The sequence below is a fragment of the Mustelus asterias genome, chromosome 18, assembly GCF_964213995.1.
Source record: "Mustelus asterias chromosome 18, sMusAst1.hap1.1, whole genome shotgun sequence".
Taxonomy (NCBI): Eukaryota; Metazoa; Chordata; class Chondrichthyes; order Carcharhiniformes; family Triakidae; genus Mustelus; species Mustelus asterias.
The window spans coordinates 14,024,666-14,042,831 of record NC_135818.1 but is presented as its reverse complement, the minus strand read 5'-3'; the positions used below and the strand labels follow the sequence as shown (position 1 = coordinate 14,042,831).

At 41.8% G+C, this 18,166-nt stretch overlaps 1 protein-coding gene across 12 annotated transcripts in view; it reads left to right on the top strand.

Annotated features, from left to right (window-relative positions):
• The window catches only part of sipa1l1 (signal-induced proliferation-associated 1 like 1), a 375,648-nt gene that overhangs the window by 273,849 nt on the left and 83,633 nt on the right, over positions 1–18,166 (top strand). For all 12 annotated transcript variants that reach the window (XM_078233437.1, XM_078233435.1, XM_078233434.1 and 9 more), the window contains 3 exons: positions 895–1,169; positions 7,736–8,002; positions 16,091–16,240. In XM_078233437.1, the coding sequence (XP_078089563.1) occupies positions 895–1,169; positions 7,736–8,002; positions 16,091–16,240 (692 nt within the window). The remainder of the gene's footprint in view (positions 1–894; positions 1,170–7,735; positions 8,003–16,090; positions 16,241–18,166) is intronic.

Here is an 18,166-nt window from a genome sequence, read left to right as displayed (position 1 = left end):
AAATTAGGAGTCACATCCTCGAGCCAGAGTTCCATTCTGGGCCTTGACGATCCAGTAGTAACATCAGCTGGGATCATAGTATTTAAATATCAGCTCACTTTTTAATGAAGTTTTTGACTTAGTGGAATTTTTTTGTCCTGTTTTTGCCTCTTTTGAAGAATTTGGGACATTTTTCTGTCTTGAAAGGGTTGTCGACAAAATAAATTCTTTCCTTTTGATCTAACCAGTGCACTTTAAATCCAAAGCATTACCTTCAGTGTTGAAGCTGCCAAAGGCTATTGTGGTTTTGGTAACCTCTATCAGGATAGTTATGATCATTTTATAATGTTTGAGATGTTAACAAGGTTAACCAAGAAGTGGCACTAAATAGACAGTAGAGGAAGAAAGGTGTTCCATGCAAGTAACGCTATAATCGAAAATGGTTACCTATGAACTTTGTGTGTTGACCGAGTTACTGCTGATGAACAACTTTGTATCACCTCCTTGCTTCCCACTGCAACAAATTTGAAGTCCTCCTTTAGAACTCCCTCTGTGGCCTTCCTCTTCCTTACTTCAGTAACCAACTCCAGCTCCAGATATTCTTTAGCTCCTCTGTTCTGACTTTTTGGTTCACTACCAGAGGCAGTGTTTCCAGCTGCCTTGACCACTCTCTTAGAAACTTTCTCCCTAAATCCTCGCACCCTACTTCTCCCGCCTTTTTCTTCAAAAGCCAGTCTGTTCAATTGGGTTTTAGCTCATCACTTCTAATTTCTCTTTGCAGCTCGTCATAAACTATGTAAAACATCTGTCAGCAATGTTGACAATAGAAACTATCGTTATTTTTATCTGTGTTTTATTCTGTATAAAAATTTAATTCCCCAGAATGATGTCATGTTGTCTACATCCCCTTTTCAGGTGATCACAAAGGGGTGCGAAACAGTTGAGATGACATTGAGGAGAAATGGCCTAGGCCAGCTTGGTTTCCACGTTAACTATGAAGGCATTGTAGCAGATGTTGAACCCTATGGTTATGCATGGCAAGCAGGACTCCGACAAGGCAGCCGATTGGTGGAGATCTGTAAAGTTGCTGTGGCAACGCTGACCCATGAACAAATGATTGATCTGCTGCGGACATCTGTAACGGTTAAAGTGATCATCATTCCACCCCATGAAGATAGCACTCCTCGCAGGTATGTTCCCTGAGCCTAGCCCTGCTGCTATATTTAAATTCAGCTCTCTGCTACCAAAGCTGTACAGATCTAGCTGTCAGAAGCCACTAAATTTACACTGGTGGTTGCATATGTTCTTGGGTTAGTCAAGTAGTCAACTTTAACTTTTAAAACTAATGCTTCTGGAAGTAAACTAAATAAAGGCAATAAAAAAGGGACTCCCGACATTACTGTAATTACTGACAATAATTGAGGGCGAGTGGTTAGCCCATTCATGTGGCAGTCCCTGTTGACCATTTTAATGTAAGCGTTTATTTTGAATAGCATACAAACATGTTATGAATTTATTTGCTAATATTGGCAGTGGTAGGGTTCAATTTTTCAAGTTATTTACACTTCAAACTGTAATATTTGACGTAATAAGAAATCTTTATAAGTTTCTTTGAAATTGCTGTTGTTCATAACATTCGTATGGTCTATCTCCAGACTATTTGTGTTTCGGATATCAGCCATGCACGTTCTTGCAGTCTTTTGGTGGCATTAGACCAGCGTATATGTATTTGCAATCTGCAGTACTTCTCTTTGACATGACTTAGCCATTAAGAATCTTACCAAATAATTTAATGGTGGAACGTTAACCATGTCAATAGAACAACCTGGGTATGCATGAAAGTTGACTGATCGAAACATCATCTTCAGCTAAGCGCCTTCTACAAATGCAAGGCTATGTAATATCTGTAGACCTGAAAATTCTTAAATTGGTCTTCCATAGATCCTCTGCTTGACGGGCAGAACCTGCAGGTTGTCGGCGACTGACCAAAGGAATCTCCTTTGTTCCATCGTTTCTGAATTAACAATGAGATTTTTAGCATCGTCTAATGTCAGCAGCCATATTTATAGTCATTCAGTTCAACATTTCAATGGGATCACTCCAGCTGAGTAGATAGCAATCCTTCTACTTTCCTCTTCCTCCTTTCAGGAAAGAAGCACTATGTATTCTTGTGTCGCATTAAGGGTTTTAAAATTATCTGGTTCAGCTGATGAAACAAGGCATTTGTAGAGATTTCGGTTCTAATGAAGAGTAACTTAAGTTAAAGTGGAGAGATTAAAGAAACTGGGATTGCATTCCCTGGAGCAGAGAAGGTTAAAGAAAGGGGTGTTCAAAATTATGATGGATTTTGAGAGAGCAAATGAGGAGAATTTTTTTCCACTAGTGAGAGGGTTGCTAATGAGAGGATAGAGATTTATGATCATTGGCAAAAGGACCAGAGACGCGATGAGAATTTATTTAATGCGATGAGTTATGGTCTGGAATGCATTGCCGGAAAGGGTGGTGGCAGCAGAGTCGGTAGTAATTTCAACAAATATTTGGAAAAGTACTTGAAGTGGAAATATTGCAGGTCATTGGAAAAGAGCATGGGAGAGGAGCGAATTGATTGACTATGTACATTCAGCCCATTAAAGAGCTATGTGATTCTGAGTAAAGCTACATCTAAGATTTTCACTGCTGTTGACCAAGTGGAAATGCATAGCTTGCACCAATCTGAGTTAAACCATGTGGTTGGAGGTCATAACCATGTTTTGTAAGAATGTGATTTATGAAGTAAATGGAGTGTTAATTAATCACATGCATATTCTCTTAAAGCTGGTCAATAACTATTAAAATTCCTCTCCTGGCAAACAGCTTGACTAATCATTTTAGTCTGAATTTGGAGAGAAGGACTACATAGTTTTCTGTGGCACTGCCCCTATCTTGTATGAGGTGATAGAACATCTCTCATAGATCAACATGGTGTTTTCATGATCTCCTGCAAAGTCACCTGTTTGTCTCTTGTGGCCAGGATTGGGGGGGGGGGGGGGGGGGTCCACCTAACACAAAATGCAGGAGTGCTAATTGCCACTGTTACCTATTGTTGCATTCATGTAAAACTAATGAACTCTCGAGGCTGAGACTCATTCAGCGGGAACTTCACTCAAGCTATCAACTAATCTTAAATCATTTTGCCTTTGAGAATACTTGCAAGGCAGTCTTGTGGAATAATCCCCTACTTCTGCTGTTTTAAGTTGGCTGCGAGCCAAGACTTGTAGTTCAGCCAAGGATGTATGAGCTGTGTTGTAGCTCACTGATGGATGAGTTTTCCATCCTGTTGAACAGCACTGCTTTGGATTGCCATTCTTTTTCACTTCCCCTCAATGAAGTTGATTGAAGAAATACAGCATTCTTTGTTCCTTCAACAAAGTTTTTTACACATCACCTCCTCTGGACCTGCCCAGAAGAAATGAAGATCAATGTTCTGTACTGTAATGATAGGCCATTGGGACTGGTTAGCTCCTAAATAGTAGCAATTTTCCTTCTAAAATTCTTCCAGTCATTTGTTGAAAAAAGCAGCATAAATGGAAACCTTGCCAAAATATTCAGTGATTGCATTCACAAATGTGACAAGAGGGGAGATGGAAAAGTTCTTCTAATTGATATCTTAGCAGAATGAGAGGAAGGATCGGCATAGACAGCGGCAGCTGCCATGTGGATAATTCAATGTTTTGAAGGCCAAAAGCTGAGAATGATCTACTTTTCCTTGTTTTTCCCGCTTTACTCCCTCAAAAGGATGGTTAAATGGCTTTGGAGGATTGCCTCATTCAAAACACAAAATAACTGTTGGCCTGTCTTATTCCTTGATGCTAACACCAGATTTGAAAGATCTTGCAAAGGCACCACTGGTGGTGCTTTGAGGTGCTTACTGTGAGTTGTCCAAGTCTGCGAAGCCTACAGGAGCATGGGGAATGCTGCCACCTGGCAAACCATGACCTTATTTTCGGGTTTGAGATCCTGGTCCTCAAATATTCTTTTTTTTTGTTCCATAGCTGGCCAAAGGTTCAGCTCACACGTTGTAGGCAATGTTTTATTTTGTGTATGGTACCTTCAACGAGAGGAGGCTCCTGACCTTCCAAGCGCCACCTGCATCACGTGTAACAGTGTCTACACATTGGACGACCCAAGGTGGAAGCAATTTGTCCCATATCTCTCGGGATTGCTTGAGAGAAAATGCTAACAATGAGCAACAATGCACTCAAAGCTGATTTTAGTGCTTAACAATTGCCCTGTGGTTGTGTCTCATTTTGAAATGTGTTAGCAGTGCCCTCAATTGGAGTTTTAGATGTGTAAGCGTATGATGGAGACAAATTAATAATTGCAACAAGATTGATGCTAACTTTAGATTCATTTAAGGAAACTCTCAAATCTATAAGCAGGCCTGCCAAGGCAGCATATGACAGAGAATCAATTGAAGGGTCTCCCTTCACCTTATGGGTGAACAGGGAAGCTAGTTTCTTCAGAAAATATTCTGATTTATTTTGAAAATATTCATTACATTTGTAATGGTGCCTGGGAGCCAGAAGTATGCATTTTGCGAACACACATCACTGACCTCTGCTCTTTGAAACATTACGCTTGGGTATAATTTGCAGTACCAAAGGCAAATTGTGGAGGGCAGTTTCGCATGTAGGAAAAAAAAGCACGCCATTAAATAATTCAACTGTTAATCACGTCATGTGTTCCTATTTTCCTGGAGAAAAGCTGCTTTATTCTCCTCTATCTAAAAATAGAGGCCTGTAATTTCCTGGTTCCCCAGAGTTGGATTTGTGGAGTATCCCAAAGATGTGGTGAGGAATCTCTCTCGGAAACTCCCAGGCTGGGGGTTTAACCAGCAACTGTCCTGAAGGGCTAACTTTCCCCGGACAATTGCGCTACATCAGGAACCATCAAGAAAGCAATTTAAATCGCTAACTTATGGTTGTGCCAGTTTTGCACTGTTTCTCTGAAAGAGTTAGAAGGAAAACAGTCCCAATATCTGACTTTTTTTTAACCGCCCCCCCCGCCCCCGCCACACCTCAACCCCAATGTCCAACTCTCTCTCATTAGCCACTCTGAGGAAATTACAGCCCACTAAGTTATAGGACACTGCAGCATCCAAGTTGTGTGTTTTTAATCATCTCAGACTCGCAATCATTCCAGTGTGGTACTTGATGCACTGATTAATGCATTAATCCAGAATTTTTTAAAATCTTATTTTCTATTTTGTAGTTAGTATTTGCAGCTAGCTTTCCCTGTTGCCAGGAATTCATAATTTGTTCTTCAGTTGTAATTTGCTTGTGCTACTGATTAAAAATGCAACTTATCAAATCCAAATCCCCACCAGGGATCAGTAGTTGTTGCCCAGCAGATACAAGTTTTAAGTTGTGCTCAACTATTTACAAATCTCTGCATATGGGCTCTCTGATGGATTAGGCAACCAGGAATTGATTAAAGCTTGAGGTAATCGCTGGCTGTGATTCTAAATACCAACTGAGGTTGAGCAGCAGATCATTGTGAATCTCTCAGCTGTTGCATCCATGTGCATGTTAGCTGTTTTTGAGGTGTCCTAACACATTTTCAACCTACTTTTGTAAATGTGCTGAAGCATCCTGTGTTGCAGTTTGTGGCAATGTGATGAAATGATTCCTTCTCAAATTGTTTCTCTTTCACCTGTCCTACACATTCAATTAAATTATAATGTGATGCAAATAACAGATGAATTGATGGCACAGTTAATTATGTCTATTCAACTATTTTATGAATGAAATTTACGTGCAAAAACAACTTTACTGCCAAGTAGCAATGCTTAAGGATTGAATTGCTACGATTTACAACATTAGTACAGTTTGATTTCAGAATCCATTTTGTACTTCAAGATGAAGAGTTGAATATACCCAGAAGCAAAATGCAAATTTGGTACTTGGAGCAATATTTAAACTGTTTTAGTCCTGTTCAGCGACCTTTTTGAACTGTTTACTGATTCTCTGCGTGGAGTGTATCTATCCCTACGGAGTTCTCACTTTGCACTATGATGTGGAAACTAAACTGAGTGGACTGTGTAAAAAAAACAATCTGGTATGTAAAATATGCTGCCTTGTCACCATGAGGCCACTGGATGCACAAGTGTCAGTCAGACCAGATCAAAGGCACAATGGCAGGAGATCCTTGAGGTCCTTTTGGATGACCAGTCACACCCACTGTCTGTAGTACCCAGGACTTGATAGATGTGTTCTGACCTCATTGTGTACTGGAAAAATTATTTTCAATGGCTTAGAAATAACAAACAATTGGAAACTTGACCTATGTGTAGTTGGATGACAGATGTCAGAGTGGTTGCAGACGGGGTACAGTGGATGTGTGTACTCCATTGGAATGGCTACATTCCATGTAAAGAGTCAGTATAGGGTTTAAAAGGTCTGAAAAAGACTTGAACAGTTTAAATATTACTATATGTAACAAGTTTACATTTTGCAGGACAGACATATGTGACATAGCAGCTACAAGAGGCAGCAGCAGGAAATTCACATGAAACCCAGGTTTATGCTGTTGGGAGAGAATTTCTATTATGGAAAACTTTTGCAGTGATTTTGGTCAACCGAACATTTTTATATTGTTTATCATATTCTAAACAATAATGAAAAATATAGACAGAAATAACCTAGTGCAAGACAGACCCTGAGCCAGTCCGGTTCAAGCAAGCTGCTGAGTTGTTTGGGCTACTTTGGTGATTACAAGATAAGCAAGAGTAGAACCATGCAACTGCAGCCTCGCTTAGTGGAACTTGAGAGGAGAAAATTGGAGGAGGATCATGTCATGAGTGTAGGGCAGCAATGTGGCACAATGGTGAGCACTTCTACCTCACAGCGCCAGGGACCCTGGTTCGATTCCCGACTTGGGTCACTATCTGTGTGGAGTCTGCACGTTCTCCCCTGTCTGAGTGGGTTTCCTCCAGATGCTCCAGTTTCCTGCCACAGTCAGAAGACCTACTGGTTAGGTATATTGGCCATGCTGAATTCTCCCTCCGTGCACCCAAACAGGCGCTCGAGTGTGCAGTGTTAATGTAAGCCTACTTGTGACATTAATAAAAAATCTAAACTAATGAACATTGTTGAAGGTTTTTGAGAAGTCGAGGCGGGGTAATGCATCAAGGTCACTGTCACAGAAAATGTAGTTTGTGATTTTTGTTCTGGCTATTTCACTCCTATGAGAGAGAGCAGAAACCTTTCTGTAAGAGTTCAAAGTTGAGTGAGAGTTAGTTATATGCCTGTGACACCATATTTGAGTATGTAGGAGAGGAAAATGAGATGGGATGGTAGGATGGTTTTTTTGAAGAAAGAAAAGTTTTGGAGTTGAATTGGAATGGGCTCATGGGAGCAGGAACTAAGATCTCCTGGGTGAGATGGGCTTTGAAAGGGTAGATAAAAGATGCTGGAGAATTTAAAGATTGATTGGTTCAGGACTAAGGTGGATAGAGGAGCAGTTTGGAGTTGGGGGGGGGGGGGGGGGCGGTGGGGTGGGGGTGGATAGCTTAGTGTGCAAGATGAAAGGACCAGAAGCAACTGAATAATTGGAGTGTTTCAGTAATCATGCTTTTTGTCAATAGTAGTGTATAACCATCATCCATTGTGTCAGGAGGTGGAATGATGCCTTTTATTAAGCTGATTAACATAGCTATTATCTGTCAGTGTTTGATCTTGTCGTATTTCATCAATAATATTTCCTTTTCTTCTTTTAGGGGTTGTTCTGAGATGTACCGCATGCCTGTAATGGAATATAAAGTAAACAATGAAGGGATTCCGTACGAGTTCAAATTGCCGTTCAGAAATAGCAATAAATGGCAGCGGGGAGTTCCACCATCCCACAGTACCGTTCAATCCCAGGGGCAAAGCCAATCCATCAACAAGATCATATCCACATCTGGTAGCAGAGCTCAGCCACAAGAGCGCAGCTCTGCTATGCCACGCAGTGCTTCCAGTGATGGACGACCATTGGATACGAAGAGGTTTGTTTTTTTCTTCCCCAAGTACAGCATTTACAGCGTGCAAAACTGTCTTTAGTTCAGTATTCAGTATTGCCACTAGAATTCCAGAAATGCGCCCATATTCCCAACAATTTTCTTTTGAGTTCTTGGGCGATTTATTTAGGTGCACTGCCCTTTAATTTTTTTATTTGCACAGCCATGCACGCATGGTAATTTAAACTGTCTGCAGCCTGCACCAAGTCTTTTGGGCTGCTGGATAGATGCGCAGCTAAGATAGAATCTGGATGGGCATCCAAAATTGTCGTCTTGTGTCTCAATTATGAAAATCACCCCATCTATTTTAAAAAAACTATTTTCTGAGATGTTATTGCTGTTCTGATCTTCACTTCATGAAGGATATACTGTTTTTAAAGTTTGTTTATTAGTGTCACAAGTAGGCTTACATTGACACTGCAATGAAGTTACTGTGAAAATCCCCTAGTCGCCACACTCCAGTGCCTGTTCAGGTACACTGAGGGAGAATTTAGCATGGCCAATGCACCTAACCAGCACATCTTTCGGACCGTGCGAGGAAACCCATGCAGACACAGGGAGAATGTGCAAATTACACACACAGTGACCCAAGCCGGGAATTGAACCCGGGTCCCTGGCGCTGTGAGGCAGCAGTGCTAACAACTGTGCCACTGTGATCTTTGGGATTTTGCAGTGCCAATTCATGAAAGTGATACTGGGCCTAAAAGTGTTCTGAAATTATGAAAGATGTGGTGTTTCTATTTATTTGTGGACGATCAGGAGAATAAATATCAAGTAGCTTGTAGCAATAGATTATAAAAGAAGACACATTGGTCCCAGTATGATTGCTGTAATATTGAGGGTTGATGACAGTGCTAAGTGCACTGGGTTGTGTGGCATTGACTCAAACAGGTTAAAGACCACAGGCTCCAGCACTGCTTTATGGTTGCCTCGGTCATTGAAACACAGCTGTGTGTGGATAAAAGATGCATTCGTGCAGAGCCCAGCAAAGGTGACCAAATCACATCTTTATGATCCTGTTTATTGGTGCTGATGGATGCTTGAATGTAATGTTTGCCTCAGTCTGCCCTGCTGGTAAGGGTGAATGTGCAACTTTGGAATACTTTGTCAATTCTTCAACTTGTTCTTAAGTGGGGAAAGAAAACAAAAATGAAACTGCAAATGCTGGAAATCTGAAACAAAAACGGAAAATGCCAAAACTGTACAGCAGGTCAGAGAAGAAGTGTGAGGAGGACAGGCAGCTTAACATTTCAGATCACAGCAGGGTTATGGCTTGCAACATTAATTTGTTTGTCCCGGGTCGCTGGCTGATCTGCTGTGCGTTTCCAACTATTTCTATTTTTTGTTTTGTTCCTGTGCAAGTTTACCTCCTGGTGTCTGAGCCTGGAACAGCACCAGAGATGATTTATAACCTTCCCCAGCTACACAATGCACCGAAAATAACAGGGCAGTGGGGAGAAATTAGAGATTTTTTGAATTAAAATTTTCATAGTTCCTCCTTTGGCCTCGTCAGCATTCCACTTTGGAACTGAAGCATAAGACCAGATGATATAGAAACAAAAGTGCTAGAAGTACCCAGTGAGTTAGGCGGCATCTGTGAGAGAAACTGAGTTAATGTTTCAGGTTGAAAACCTTTCATTGGAACTCGAGATCAGATGATTCTTGGGAGCTGGCTGGCATCTACAAAATCACACCTGAAGCGTGGGTTGCTTTTTCAGGAGAGGAGGATTGAGATCAAATGAATCTATGACCATTGCTCAGAAATAAGTCAGCTGTTAGATTATTATTTAGGAGGCCTTGTGGCACAATGGGCAGCATCCCTGCCTCTCAGCCAGAAGTTCCAAGTTCGAGACCCACCTCAGTTGCATTCATAATGCGGCCAAGCAGATTGAGTATCAACTTGTAAATCCTTCCAAAATATGCTAATAGCAAGTGCTGCGAGCAGTAGATGTTCCTGGTCATCCATGCCTTGGAAAGAAAATTGAACCCTCTACCATCACTATCCATAGCTCAAGATTACAACAAGCAAGTAAGAGTGCTTGTTGCCACAGCAACTCAGACTCCCCGAGTGAACTATAACACACCACCACCAAGCACATTATTTATCTACTTTTGAATTATTGAAGGTGGCTTCTTTTGATTATCAAGTCTTCACCAAAGCTTATGAAGTAGCAGACAAAATTAATTTCCCAATGTAACTGTGTATCTGATCTGCAATGACCTGCTTCATTGACTTAAAAATATATGCTTGCTTGAGAAATTAAATTAAACTTTCACATTACTACTGATTTAATGTCACACTTTAGTGTTTTTTCTTACACTTAAGTTTTAAACTAATCGCGTTAAACTGCTAAGATATTTGATGGTCAATGCTGGATAATTGTTATTCCATGAATTTGTTGAGATTTGTTGTGAGATTAACACCAAAAGCTTTCTTTATGCCTGTTTTCTTGCCCTGTGTTGCAATGTAATCTGCAGGGGAAATGCAGATGTCTATATGTGAATGAAAGTGACTTGCAGTAAGGAGCTTAATGCATGGTTAAGCTGGGATGGTTTATTGGCTGTTTTCCCAAAAATCCATCTCTTTTGAAGTGCTGGACCATGACTGAAGGGTTTGAGAAATTTGAAATTCCAATGCCTTTGGAAAGAACGTTATGATAGTGATGGAGTACAGAGTTGCCATCCAGTCAATCTCTTTAATCAGTTTTAAGAACCGGATAGCACTCTGGTAATGTGTGGAACACTCAAGTCTCCAAACCTATACTGGGTTATGATGCCCCAGGCTCCATCCAGTAAATCAAATGGCCACTGTTCCAGATAGTGAATGATATACTATTGTGCAAAGGGTCATCAAAGCGAAGTCCAATATTGTGCTCGCCTGCCATCCATACACCTCCACAGTCTACCAAGTTCCACTGGGTAGAACAATTGGGAGCAGGCACTTTTGGTTTTATTGTTTCCTGTAACTAACTGATGAACATTGAGGAAATTGGTAGTCTCTCCAACCACTATACTCCCTTGGCCAAGATCAACGAATTCAGAACAGACTGGAGATTGTAACTGCAAAGTTCTGGCTTTGTACAGCTCCATTTCACTTCAGGTGTTGCATTTAACTGACAGACTGAGCTGTCGGGCAAAGCTGAAAGCAGCACAAAGTACTTCAAAATTGAGGTCATTAAACTGGTTGGCCTGCCTCATTGGCACTGGATCAGAAAAACAGACCAGAAGTATTCCAAGGAGCACTCAAATAATTGTTTTTATTATTTCAAGATTTTAGTATCTTGAAATCAGGAAGTAAATGGTTATATAATCTGTGAGGTTATTGAAGTTCAGGAATAATCAAATTGAAGTTAGTGAAGAGGTATCAAAAACATAGCAAAATGGGTATTAGAATTGGAGTATCTGGGAAATGAAGCGTGTGCAAGATATAAAGCAAAATCTTTAAAAACTAATATAGTTTGAAGTATGTTTTAGTTTACAGCTTGTTTATTGTGTTTAGTGTTCTTCATTTGCACAGCCATATTGAGCATTGTCAGAACTTTGTTTCTTCATAGATTTTGTTCCAATCCAAGAACTCATTCTCCAAATTTGGAAGTGCTGCTATTGGGTATTAAAAAAATAATTCCCACTCAGTGGTCATGGCAACAAATAAATTTCCCCTTGTTTGCTATGGATTATATAGAATTTCCGCCACACTTTCCATTAGTTAACGAGCATGGAATGTTTAAATGCAATGAAGATTTTTATTGTGCGAAAACACATTTTTTTGAGCTTTTCATTTTAATATCTTGACCTATATGATTTATTTTTGGTCAGAAGCCCAGCGAACTACTGCAGTGTTTGTTGCACAGTTTAATAGGAGCCATCTGCTTGTTTTAAATCACTCGGGGTGGCTTCAGTAACAACACAGAAAATATGATGAAGAGGAGTTTATAATCTAGCAGAAAGGTTGGGCATTTGTTTGGATGGTACACTCCAGAATGTAATTTTTAAAAACAGTCTCTTGATTTCAACTATGCTTCATAATTTCTCCCACTCTATCCACATCCTGGGGGTTACCATTGATCAGAAACTGAATTGGAGCAGCTATACAAATACTGTGGCTATGTGAGCCGATCCGAGGCCAGGATTTTTACAACAAATAACTCACCACCTGACTCCCCAAAGCCTGTCTGCCATCTACAAGAACTCAAGTCAGGATAGAATGCTCTCCACTAGACTGGATGAGCTCCAACAGCACTCAGGAAGCTTCACACCATCCAGGACAAAGCAACCCATTTGATTGGTACCCCATTCACCACCTTAAACATTGACTCTCTCCACCACAGATGCACAGTGGCAGCAGTGTGTACCATCTAAAAGCAGTAACTCACCTGCACTTTCCAAACCCACAAGCACTACCACCTGGAAGAACAAGGGCAGCAGATGCATAGGAACACCATCATTTGTAAGTTCCCCTCTAAGCGACACACCATCCTAACTTGGAACTGTATTGCTGTTCCTTCAGTATCATTGGGTCAAAATCCTAGAACTCCCTCACGAACAGCACTGTGGGTATACCTGCACCACATGCTTTGCAGTGGTTCAAGAATGTGGCTCACCAACACCTTCTTGAGGGCAGTTAGGGAAGGGAGATCCATGTTGGCCGAGCCAGTAACACCCACACCTTGTGAATGGAACAGCCCTTTTTCAATTTAATGTGTTTTTTTATCTCCTTTCCCTGAAGTTGTTGATTTGTTGGAGAAGATTATTGCTAGGACCCATGCAACCAATGGGAGGGACCTCCTATACTGTACTTGTGTGAGCCAGTACTTGGATATTAAATCATAGAATGTGGCTGGGATGCTAAGGGTCTCAACCTAAGCCTCACCTGAAGGCCTTTTCCCACTGATGGGTGGCAAGGTTAGCACTGCTGTCTCACAGCATCAGGGACCTGGGCTCAATTCCAGCCTTGGGTCACTGTCTGTGTGGAGTTTGCATGTTCTCCTCGTGGCTGCATGCGTTTCCTCCAGGTGCTCCAGTTTTCTCCCATAGTCCAAAAGATGTGCGGGTTAGGTTGATTGGTCATGCTAAATTGTCCCTTAATGTCAAGGGGACTTGCAGGGTAAATGCATGAAGTTACTAAGATGGGGCCAGGGTGGAATTGTGGGTTTGTGCAGACTCGATAGGCCAAGGGCCTCCTTTTGCACTGTAGGGATTCTATGATCCTTGTCGAGCCTGCACCGACAACAATCCCACCCAGGCCCTATCCCTGTAACTCCACGTATTTACCCTGCTAGTCCCTCTGAACTAAGGGGTAATTCAGCATGGCCAGTCAACCTAACCTGCACATCTTTGGACTGTGGGAGGAAACCAGAGCACCCGAAGGAAACCCACGCATCATGGGGAGAATGTACAAACTCCACAAAGACAGTGACCCAAGGCCAGAATTGAACCTGTGTCTCTGGCGCTGTGAGGCAGCAGTGCTAACCATTGTGCCACTGTGTTGCAATCCCCCCCCCCGTCCCCTGGCTTGATGGGCCGAATGTCCTCCTTTTGCACTGTAGGGAATCTATGATTCTAACCATTAGAAATTGGGAACCTGGATTCCCCGCTGTCAATGTGCAATATTGAGGCTAATTATAATATCACTAATACCCCATGTGAACTTCAGTGAACTTAGCATTGATGGAATTCAGACTTTCAAGTTATTCCCACACCATCAGTTTATTTCCCAGATCTGTTTAAGTAGTAAAATAGATGTATATTAAATTGATTTGTAGATTGGCCAACAGTAACAAAGCTACTCCCAATGCCCAAGGAGTCTTATTATTTTTATTTGTGTCACAGCTTCTGAGGTCAAAACTAAACAACCAGAGAGGTGACTGGCTCCCTTAACCTATTGGAGTAGGAAGAGTTTTAAGAACTGCCCAAAATTACACTGCTATCAGACTAGGGTATTTTTATTCATAGAATCCCTGCAGTGCAGAAGGAAGCCTTACGGCCCAGTGAGTCTGCACCGACAACAATTCCACCCAGGCCCTATCCCCATAATCCCACGCATTTCCCTGCTAATCCCCCAGACACTAATGGTCAATTTAGCATCGCCAGTTAACCTAACCCGCACATGTTTGGACTGTGGGAGGAAACCAGAGCAGCCGGAGGAAATGCACGCAGACACGGGGAGAGCGTGCAAACTCCACGCAGACAGTGACCCAAGCCGGGAATCTAACACGGGTCCCTGGCACTTTGATGCAGTAATGCTAACCACTGTGCCGCCTAAGGATGTGATTATTGTTGACAAAGGCAGCATTTATTGTCCATCCCCAATTGCCTTTGGGAAGCTGGTGGTGAGCCACCTTCCAGAATTGCTGCACTTTATGTAGTGCAGGTAATGTACATACTGCTGTTCAGCAAGAAGTTTCAACGTTTAGACCCAACACCAGTAAAAGGATAGTGGTAAAAGCAAATTACTGCGGATGCTGGAATCTGAAAGAAAAACAGAAAATGCTGGAAAATCTCAGCAGGTCTGACGAAATCTGTGGAGAGAGAATAGAACTAACATTTCGAGTCTGGATGACCTTTCATCAAAGCTGAAGAATAGTGGTATAGTTACAAGTCCGGATGGTGCATGACCCAAGCAAAGAACTTGCAGGCAGTGGTGTTTCCATGCACCTGATGCCAGTCTTCTTCCTCGTGACTCAGGTTTGGAAGGTGTTGTCGAAGAAAACTTGCTGTATTGCATCTTGTAGATGTAGTGCTTGGTCCTCTGCTCTTTGTGATTTTTATTAATGACTTAGAGGAGGGGGCTGAAGGGTGGATCAGTAAATTTGCTGATGACACCAAGATTGGTGGAGTAGTGGATGAGGTGGAGGGCTGTTGTAGGCTGCAAAGAGACATAGATAGGATGCAAAGCTGGGCTGAAAAATGGCAAATGGAGTTTAACCCTGATAAATGTGAGGTGATTCATTTTGGTAGGACTAATTTAAATGTGGATTACAGGGTCAAAGGTAGGGTTCTGAAGACTGGAGGAACAGAGAGATCTTGGGGTCCATATCCACAGATCTCTAAAGGTTGCCGCTCAAGTGGATAGAGCTGTGAAGAAGACCTATAGTGTGTTAGCTTTTATTAACAGGGGGTTGGAGTTTAAGAGCCGTGGCGTTATGCTGCAACTGTACAGGACCTTGGTGAGACCACATTTGGAATATTGTGTGCAGTTCTGGTCACCTCACTATAAGAAGGATGTGGAAGCGCTGGAAAGAGTGCAGAGGAGATTTACCAGGATGCTGCCTGGTTTGGAGGGTAGGTCTTATGAGGAAAGGTTGAGGGAGCTAGGGCTGTTCTCTCTGGAGCGGAGGAGGCTGAGGGGAGACTTAATAGAGGTTTATAAAATGATGAAGGGGATAGATAGAGTGAACGTTCAAAGACTATTTCCTCGGGTGGATGGAGCTATTACAAGGGGGCATAACTATAGGGTTCGTGGTGGGAGATATAGGAAGGATATCAGAGGTAGGTTCTTTACGCAGAGAGTGGTTGGGGTGTGGAATGGACTGCCTGCAATGATAGTGGAGTCAGACACTTTAGGAACATTTAAGCGGTTATTGGATAGGCACATGGAGCACACCAGGATGATGGGGATTGGGATAGCTTGATCTTGGCTTCAGATAAAGCTCGGCACAACATTGTGGGCCGAAGGGCCTGTTCTGTGCTGTACTGTTCTATGTTCTATGTTCTAGATCATGCACATTGTCACCATTGTACACCAGTGGTGGAGGGAGTGCTGATGAAGCAGGGCTGCTTTTCCTAGATGGTGTCGAGCTTTGTGAATGTTGTTGAAGCTGTGTTCATCCGTTCTAGTGGAGAGTACTGCATCCTGACCTTGTGCCTCGTACATCGCGGACAGCTTTGGGGAATTAGGAGTTGGGTTAGCCACCACAGCATTACTGGCCTGCTCTTGCAACCATAATATTTATATGGCTACACTTGATGCGGGACTTTCCCAAAATAGCTTAATACCAGCAGATAGGGAGAAGGGAAAGCATTGCTGCTATTTAAATATAGTAAGGAAACAGCAGTGACGTTTATTGATTCCTGCAGGTCGCTGTCTGCAGTGGACAGTTCTTATGTCTCCGTGTCATCAGTCGGCAGAAACCAGCACAGCCGTAATTCACCCAGCAATCTGTCTTCCTCCAGTGATGCGGGATCTGGTGGTGGCACCCATCGAAGGCAGAAGTCCATCCCTGATGGGTAAGTTCCAGCCGATTTGGTTGCTACAGTTTGAGCCATTTGGTTAAGAGCTCGCCCTCGGGGCACATTAAAGAGCTGTGTTCAGCTTGTACAAATTGAACTGTCTGTGCCCTGCTGAGCAAACTGAACGAGAGGCTGATATCACAGACATCTGTTAACAGGTACTCATTTCCTGTTAATTGCAGGCTCTGAAATTAGAATGAAACGAGGCAGAAAGAAGCCACATGCCTCATGCACCAGATACCAGCAATATCTTTACATGCTGCAGGCTCCTTCAAGGATGTGCCTTGTACAGGCTGTGTTATTAAAATGGTTAAATATTAACCTTTTGGAGCTCTCCAAACATCTTGGTGCTTGTTTTTTTTAGTCCATATAATTATCCACTCATTCGATAAGTCAATTGGCATCAAGCTCCACAGAACTGAAAATTAAGTTGTTTTCTGCTGGACAAGTACCAGAGGCCTTTAAGCACAGGCATGTTTTCTCTATCATTCCCACTTTTGCTCATTTACAATTTTTTTTTCGCTGCCTTATTCACACACCCTCTTTCACTTTTCTCTGTAACCATCCTTTCCCTGGCTCTCATGCTCTATCTGCACTGGATCCTTTACTGCTTCAAGCTTTTCACCACTTAGGAAGTACACTGATCTACCCTTCTTGGGTCCAACTGAAGTCTGTATTGAAATCTGTTTGCCACAGTTTTGTCCGTCAGTTAATCTATTAAATATTTCTTTGAAATTTTCTGCATCTACCTACACTGCTTACAATGTAGGCTATTTTTGTGCCATCGGCAAACTTGGATATGTGACTTTCTATTCCATCATCTAAGTCGTCAATAAAAACATTGAATAGTTGGGACACCAACATCAATCTGTTGTATGACATCATAATTCATCTCTTGCCAATTAGAGTATCTGCCCATTAGCCCTCCTGCTCAGTCAATCTCCCAACTAGGTCAATAATTTGCCTTCAATTCCATGAGCTTCAGTTTTAGCTAACAGACCTTATGTGGAGCATTATGGATTTCCAGCGAACATTTGATATAAATACCATCCATAGACATTCACCTGTTCACTACTTTAGTCGCTAACCTTCAAAATATTCACTTGAATTTATTGGTATAACCCGCCCTTTACAGATCCATGCTGGTACTCTCCGATCAGCTGAAAATTTCCAAGGCGTTCAGCCATCTTCACCTTAATTATAGACTCTAGAATTTCCTTACAACAGATGTTAGGCTATCTGGTCTATAATCCCTTGGTTTTCTTCTCTCATCATTTTTAATACTGGTATGATGTGCGCAATTTTCCAATCTAATGTGTTCTCTTGCTCTCCATCCTTTGTCACATGTCCCATTCCCCATCTCTTAAAAAGATTCTGAAAAGTGTGGAAGTTAATATAATGATATTCTTTTAATAGCAGGTAACTTGTGACGGTTATGCTGGTTATGTTTTCAGAATGAATTTTTCTTACCTTTATAAATGAAAACAGTCCCATTAAGCAGTGTTTGTGTTCATTTAAACTCTAAACACAGTTCATGAAATTGAACATAATAGTCATAGTCAGATTAGATCAATATGAGGAATGCAACATGGGTTATTAAATTTTCCTGATATTCTATTGGTAACTGCCATCAAATACTAACAAAATTGGTCTGATGTAATGATCTAGTGTTAATGTTTCATATACTTATTGAGACTAAATTAGGTCAATGTCTCTTTGGGATTTGGGGAGTGGGGGGGATTTGGTTGTCTCATTGGCTATTGTGGTTAGATTGGTGCCAATGCCAAGGGGTTTGATCTCCATTATGGCTGGGGTGGATTTGGAACCTACCACCTTGTCCTACCCTGGTTGAGGGTGTGGCACTGTGCGTCAGACTTGTCTTTGGGCAGAGAGCTCGAAGAAGAAATAAACCAAATTTCAGTT